This window comes from Megalobrama amblycephala, linkage group LG23 (assembly GCF_018812025.1).
Source record: "Megalobrama amblycephala isolate DHTTF-2021 linkage group LG23, ASM1881202v1, whole genome shotgun sequence".
NCBI classification, from domain to species: domain Eukaryota; kingdom Metazoa; phylum Chordata; class Actinopteri; order Cypriniformes; family Xenocyprididae; genus Megalobrama; species Megalobrama amblycephala.
The window spans coordinates 27,045,905-27,053,985 of NC_063066.1; the positions used below are offsets into that span (position 1 = coordinate 27,045,905).

An 8,081-nucleotide genomic window follows, 5' to 3' on the forward strand; every position below is an offset into this window, starting at 1 on the left:
GCATAAAGAATATTCTGTGCATAAATTTGGCATGCCATTGCCATAATGTCTTCAATATAAAATTTTATTGTATTGTTTTCCCTATCTCTATCAATTTATTTACATGTTGCTCCATAAAGAATTGTAAATATGTACCTAAAGCATCTCTCTCTCTCTCTATGTGTGTGTGTGTGTGTGTGTGTGTGTGTGTGTGTAATCAGCTGCTGAGGAGGCATCCAGACAAACACAGTCTGCTATAGGCACCGCTGCAGGGAAAGCATCAGACACCATTAAGGATTTTGGACACAAATTGAGTTCCAAATAAATACTGCACTGCCCAACCAATTTGACATTCCTTTTTATCGGAATATATTCAACTTTAAACCTTGTTAATTCAACTGTAAAAAATATAATAATTAAATGTACTGGCTTGATTTCATCTGCAGTTCCAATGCGGATTATACCTAAAGATTTCATTTTAGTTTAGTTGTTGATCCTCCTATTTTCTGTTCAAAGATGCTTGTGCTTTCAAAATACACGATACATTCCGTTCAACTGCTGCAGTGTCTCTTTATATCCATCCTACGTGCATTGCTATTCTAGTGTAATAAGATGTAATGATATAGAGTATGTAATAACACATTCACTTTCTTAGTAAAACCCTTCTATTATTTTTCTCAGCTCCCACGTCACTGGAGGGGGGGGGGGGGATCAGAGGAGGGGTGGTGAAATGTTGCTATGGTAACATAACACAGATAGACCACAGAGAAAGAACTTTCATTCAAAAGTGCCTTAGGGCAGTTCCTGCTATTCAGTATTCCTGTGGATGTCAAGAGATTATGCTTTTGATTACGAACAATAACCCCTTAACTAACTTGCAACATGTTTGCTGCTGTTCATCTACTTATGCATCCCGTTTCAAATTTGTTGCACTGCTTATAATCAGTCTTTATCAGTTTAATGTAGGTACATTCAGAGAAACTGCAATAAAGCATTGCAGTGGACATCGTTTAGATTTTTTAGTTCATTATTTAGTTAAAAAGAGTTGTGAGGATGCATGTCAATCATCTTCAATATCAGTTCATTAACTCGTTTAGACTTTGTTTACACTGGCACTGCAAGTCAGATCTGATCTTTTGACCATATCCAATTATTTGTCCAGCCTGTTTACATTCACTTTAGACACAACTGGAAAGGTTACCTGATATCTGTTAATCCCCGCACAAAATTATTCTTCTCCCTTGAGTTTTGAATAGCCGTACTAAAATTATTTTATAATTCACGTCTGGTGGCCATGATTATATAGCTCCATGGAAGAGTTAAAAGCTGTAATGGATATTTGACTGAACGCATACAGAACCGAAAATAACAGCGGCTAATTTTCGCTTGTCATTATCATTGTAGTAGCGGGGTAAGATTTAATTTATTTGAATGAATCCTAAGGAATTAGGGAGTGAGGGAGGGAGGGAGGGAGGGAGGGGGGGTATGGGAGTACCTCAGAGATGGGGTATGCAAAACCTGGAAGGGGCATTTTAGGACTTCTGGTTCCATTGCCCTGAAGTCTATGGGTTTTTTGAATGGGTTTTTGCTCTATAAGTTTTGATCTATGACATAAAACACCAGTTATAACCCGCTTGTGATTTTTTAAACCTTTATTGTGTCTAAAAAATGGTGGTTGCTAACAAGTTGCTAAAAGGGACTACTTCCTTTGGCGGGGACTTTAGACGTCATCATGACAAACAGGACATTTGGACAGCATTTCTCATGAAAAAGTGGATAAGTATTCATACACAGCGCAGATCATAATCAGCGAGCATGTTTTTAAATAAAGTTGTTTTTTAAAGGTGCCCAAGAATGCTTTTTCACAAGATGTAATATAAGTCTAAGGTGTCTCCTGAATGTGTCTGTGAAGTTTCAGCTCAAAATACCCCATAGATTTTTTTAAATTAATTTTTTTAACTGCCTATTTTGGGGCATCATTAACAATGCACTGATTTAGGCAGCGCCGCCCCTTTAATTCGCGTGCTCCCTGCCACATAAGCTGTCGACTATATTACAGCGCATTTACAAAGTTCACACAGCTAATATAACCCTCAAATGGATCTTTACAAGATGTTCGTCATGCATGCTGTATGCATGCTTCGAATTATGTGAGTAAAGTATTTATTTGGATGCTAACAGTTTATTCTGAGTGAATTTGAGGCTGTCCTCCATGGCTAACGGCTAATGCTACACTGTTGGAGAGATTTATAAAGAATGAAGTTGTGTTTATGAATTATACAGACTGCAAGTGTTTAAAAATGAAAATAGCGACGGCTCTTGTCTCCGTGAATACAGTAAGAAACGATGGTAACTTTAACCACATTTAACAGTAAATTAGCAACATGCTAACGAAACATTTAGAAAGACAATTTACAAATATCACTAAAAATATCATGTTATCATGGATCATGTCAGTTATTATTGCTCCATCTGCCATTTTTTGCTATTGTTCTTGCTTGCTTACCTAGTCTGTTGATTCACCTGTGCACAGATCCAGACGTTAAGTGGGTGCCCTTGTCTAATGCCTTTTATAATGTTGGGAACATGGGCTGGCATTATGCAAATATTGGGGGCGTACATTGAGTACTAAAGACATCGTTAAAACAGTCGATGACCTTAATTTTATGAAGTGACGAGAATACTTTTTGTGCGCAAAAACAAAACAAAAATAACAACTTTATGCAACAATCTCTTCTCTTCCCTGTCATTATCCTTACACAGTTGACGCAGTAAGCACAGTGAAGGCTTCCGTGTTTATGTCCGAATGCCGGCTCAGTATTGGCCAAAGCTGCACATGTGAGCAGAATGACACATTCGTGTGATGCTGACGCAGGAGCCGGCCAATAATAAGACGGCATTCTGACGTAGATCCTGGAAGCGCTGGACGTAAACAACGTATGAGAATGACACAGAAAAGAAAATATTGTTGAATGAAGTCGATATTTTTGTTCAGTTTTTGCGTGCAAAAAGTATTCTCGTCGCTTCATAAAATTAAGGTTGAATTACTGCAGTCACTGCGACTGTTTTAACGATGTCTTTAGTACCTTTCTGGACCTTGAAAGTGGTTGTTAAATTCCTGTCTATGGATGTGTCATATACCACTCGGATTTCATCAAAATATCTTAATTTGTGTTCCGAAGATGAAAGAAGGTCTTACGGGTGTGGAACGACATGAAGGTGAGTAATTAATGACAGAAGTTTCATTTTTGGCTGAACTAACCCTTTAAAAAGCTAAATATGTCGTCCGTGGAATCGGATATAGCAACCTCCAACCAAGTCTCATGGAAAGACGTACCTGTGGGAACGTGTTCGCGAGTCGCAAAAAATACGTTTCCAACAGAAATGATCATTAGCGAAAACGTTCCTACAGGTACATTTTTCTAATGAGACCAAGGCTCGGATATTGGCTACATGTTTAGACGTATGTCAGATGTCCACATATCTGATATGTATCTGATTTAAAACTACATTTGGAAGTGCCTCAGAACGGATGCGAAAAAATCAGATCTTGTGCAGATTTTTCTGTATACACGTGTGCATCAAATTCCGATCTATGTCAGATGTGATTAAGATGTGATTCCCTGGGAAACAGTACAGAATGAATCACTCTTACCCTTAAAATTGATGTGTTGAATATTTCCTGCAAAGTTCAAGAGCATTATGCTTTATGTCAGGCGCTGCTGTCAAACCTGCCAGCTACTGAGCCCATAAAACCTTATATGGTGTAGAACAGACTTGGTATAATTTAAGGCAGCTGCAAGGAAGAATAATCTATAGGTTTTTGGGGGGGTTTATCTTCAGTTCAGTTCCTTTAAAACACGAATATGAAAAATAGAATGTTTATTTCACATTTATGGCATGAAAAATCAAGAAAAATCACTTATCAGTGCCAGATTGTGTAGGTGTCTATAAAAGCTAACTGGAAACAAATATCCTGAACTGTTTATTAATGGAAATTCTCTGAAGATGTAAGCAGACAAGATGTACCCATTAGTGTTCATATCTGTGGTAGACGCAAATGTCAAACAGTTTCATCCTGAGGAAAGGCTTTGCAACTTAATTTGTAGTTGATCTCCAGCACTTGTGGTCCTCTTGCCCATATTCTCCACCTCCACACCCCCATCATCTTTACATCCCTATCCACCTCCACCTCCACCTCCACCTCCTCCTCTCATTCGCCTGCAATGACAGGCAGCATCCTCTTGTTTTCAAAATATGGCATGTGTTGTCTGAACCCCCCCCCCCCCCTCCATTACCATAAGCACAGTCACTCCACCCCCTTGCATGTACATGGTTGGTTGCTAGGCAACAAATATTCTGCAGGAGCGTGCGATTGGCAAAAGCCACTCGATTTTTATGGTGAGAACATAGGCGATAGAATACAGCTCTCCAGAACACACTCCACGACACGGTGAGGTGGAAAGGGCCAGTATGCAACCACATGCATGAATCCAAAAAGCCTTCTTATATTTAACATTCAGCCTTATACTTGCATGCTTGCAATAACATTCAGAAATAATATTAATTAGAAGATAATCTTGTCCTGCATGACCTACATTGTCCAGCACTTTCCACCAACTTAAACATACTGTGATTTGTCTACTGTGACAATATAATGAAAATGTAATTCATTCCATATATTTCAAAAGAAAAACTAAAGTGTATCAAATGTTTTTGTTTCAGAGATCACAAAGACATTACTGGTGCACCCTTTAGTGTCTTGTCTGCCAAAGTACATTATTTCATTTGTGTTTTTATTACATAAGAGCCATGTGTGACTTTTTTTTTTATCCTATTCTCTTTTCTTTTTTTTGAAGAAAAAAAATCCTGGATTGTAATCACCATCATTTGCTTCTGATTATAAAGCTAGAGATACTTTGTCATTTCATTACCACTCACTGCCAGGTTGAGTCTGGTTTCCAGGGAAACTAAAAATCAGAAGCTTTCAGTACTCGCAGCCAAAGTGAAATCCAAGGACTACCATCCACTGAGATTCTTCTGGAAAACAAACCATCTACAGCCTGCCTCTTATTTTGAGAACCTAAAAGAGGAGCTTGGAGTGTGAAGACATGCTTTGGCTTTGAAAATATGGATACAGCTTTTGATCTGTTGTGCAGTTGAGGTATGTGTCGTTGGGGTGTTCTTTTTCAATAACGGTCTCATTGTGTCGTCGTAGTTTGGGTTTTAGAGGGAACTGTTACCGAGCAAGTTCACTGTGTGTGGATGAACCAAATCAGACAGCGACCATGACATTATTAGATCTCTCTTTTTTCGAATGAAAAAAAAGGGATCGATTTATTAGCAACTGATACTATTCTTCCTTTCATAAGTATTGTAAGGCTGAAGTTTGTATGTAATTTTATGTAAAAAATAATTTCAAGAACAGAAATGATTTTTGTCAGTATCTGAGATCATTAAAAAACAGTCTGACTTGAATTGAATTTTATCTATTGTAATACGTTTTCAAAAATTAAAAAAATGAAGTATGCTTTCATTAATGCATGTCAAGTGCCATTTTTTGATAATTGCACCCGCATTAATGCACTAAAGCATTTATGTAAATGTTTTCCAGCAAAACTATCAGTGGTGTGAGACTGTGAAGCTCAGACATTTTACTTCCCCTCTCTCGGATCAACACAAACCCATCTCTAAACCCATGGAGGGTCCTGTTCTGACAGAAAGTGAAGTTTGGAAAGTTGGATCAGGGACCAGCACAACTTTAAACACGGATGACACAAGTATTGACTATACGCCTCTTATGAAGGACACTGTTACTGATGAAAATCTGTCAAAGGCATCTGAAAACCCAGGGACCTCAATACAAGAGGATATCTGCGGCAGCATCGAGGAGCAACCTGACCCAGAGGTTACATCAGATCAGATCAAGTCAGTAATTCCACATGAGCAGCGATTAGAAGAGGATTTATCTTCCACTCAAACAGCAGTCGAGAGCAATGAGCCACCTGAGGCAGAGTGCAAACAAGAGAGGTGTGTTAACCAAGCAGAGGAACCAGCAGATAAGACGGGCTTGGCGCCTGGCCGACAGAACTTTGACCAGGAGATTAACCAGGAGATCACCATACTGGTGACCAATCATGACTGTACATTGGAGGATGAGGAGGATGAAGAGTATGGGGAGCAGAAGACTTCCAGCTGCCCTACTGAACCCGAGAATGTCTCTTCCATTGAGGGTGGAGGAGCGACTGAGGAAGAGAGTTTCGATGGTTCCATCGTTGTGGTGAACATGACTGAGGTCAGTCAAGTTCAGAAAACCAGCGTGATAAGCAACGTATCAACTGAGCAGAATACCGCCACTGAAGAACCAAGATTGCCTGGAGATCCTGGGGATAGTAGCAATGAGACAAACTCTGGAAGAAAATGTTCAAGCACCCCTCAGAAAACAGAAGCAAGTAGCACACATGCTAACACAAGGGCCTCGGTGGAAGTAAATGTCTGCAGTCTGAAAGATCAGCCCACAAAGCCTGAAGATGTAGAAGTAAAACTGAAGAAAACCGAATCGACTGAATCCAGGGATGCCATTCGGCCTTCGCAAGAGACGCTCGGCTTGAATCGGTCACCTGGACGCGCACAGCATGTGCAAACCCAGGTCAGTCTGGAAGTGATGTACCAATCAGTGGCCACCAGCCCCATGACTCCTCCCGAAGGCTCCGCAGCATTCCTTTTTCCAACCACCTTTGGAAAACTCGCCAACAAGCGCAGTACAGAGGTGGCCGAGACCATACAGACCAAAGATGCCGAGTTGCAGGTGGGCTTGCAGGTGGAATTCCGTTCGGTTGCCACAGCTCCCATGAGCCCAATCATTCTGACCGCACCTGAGGTTATCCCAGAGCCAGAACCACGGATTGGGGTGGTGCCAGAGGAAGTTCCAGAACCAGTTCAGGAGGTGAGCTGGGACGAAAAGGGAATGACTTGGGAGGTGTACGGTGCAGTGGTGGAGGTGGCAGTGCTGGGTACGGCCATCCAGAAACACCTGGAGAAACAGGTAAAGAAGCAAAAGAAACAACCTTCAGCTTTGCCTGCTCTGACAGATGTTCTGCCAGCGGATCTGACCGAAACATCTACAACGATGCCTTCCAGTCCTCCCCCCATGTCAGACCCTGGTGAAAGCAGCCCAGCCAAAGAACAAAGTGAAGAAAAGATAGTTCAGAGTGGCAGGCGTCGACAGAATCATTTTCGCCAGTGGTTCAGAAACGTCCGGCGACCAAGTTGTTGTTCAAGACCACGTCAAGACGAGGAAAACTAAGAAAGGCATGACAGTTGAAACCACTTTAATAGTCCAAATGAGACAATCTCTCCCAGATTTGTGCACCTTGGCTGAGCACAGGATTGGGTTTTGTTCGATGATACGCCCCTTTAATGTTCTTAAGACATTTGAAATGACTCGTACTGACACCTTGCCATAAGAAGCCCCTATATGGATAATCATCGTTTTTGGTTTGGTTTGATAAACTGCAAATTACAGTCGTCTTGATTTCTCCTCGTGCTTTGGCTTTGAAATTGCTCCTTCCAGCTTTGTTGCTATGAGTGTATATTTGCTTGCTTCTGTCAAGTCCGTGCTACCCTGATGTTGTTGTGGTCAGTGAGGATCACTTTTAAAGTGCCCTTTTACAATATTTTACACAAATAATTTTACCTTTAAAATTTATATATTTCAAACATGTATATGAATTCACCATGTATAGTTAAGGAGTGGTAGAATACATTTATAGAGTGACAGTACCAAGTACTGCGTATTAGACAAAAATGAACCTAGACCTAACCTATTCTTGGTGTTTCAGGCAACATGTAATAGATGACGTCTCTGATTTTTCAACAGTGAAATGTTTGGTGTTCTTTATGGGTTTACAGATTCTTCTTTTTCTATTGGCTTTTGTATAACCCTGTAATATGAAATGGATTTGTCTTGTTTTTGCAGTTCAGCTCAGCACACCCGTAACGAACACACCTTCAAGCCTTACATTTTGTGTGATGTTTTGTGACTGTTGTGAGAGCTGTGAAGTGAATAATTTTGAAATTAAATCATCTCTACAAGGGAAAAG

The 8,081-nt window shown here is 40.3% G+C and overlaps 1 protein-coding gene across 1 annotated transcript; it reads left to right on the top strand.

The window, feature by feature from the left end:
- The first annotated feature begins 4,708 nt into the window (after positions 1-4,708).
- On the top strand, positions 4,709-8,080 carry LOC125258969 (G protein-regulated inducer of neurite outgrowth 3). Its single transcript, XM_048176237.1, has 2 exons — positions 4,709-5,143; positions 5,594-8,080. Exon 2 carries the CDS (start codon positions 5,678-5,680, stop codon positions 7,283-7,285), a length of 1,608 nt encoding a protein of 535 aa, XP_048032194.1. The 5' UTR covers positions 4,709-5,143; positions 5,594-5,677; the 3' UTR covers positions 7,286-8,080.
- The last annotated feature ends 1 nt before the right edge of the window (position 8,081 follows it).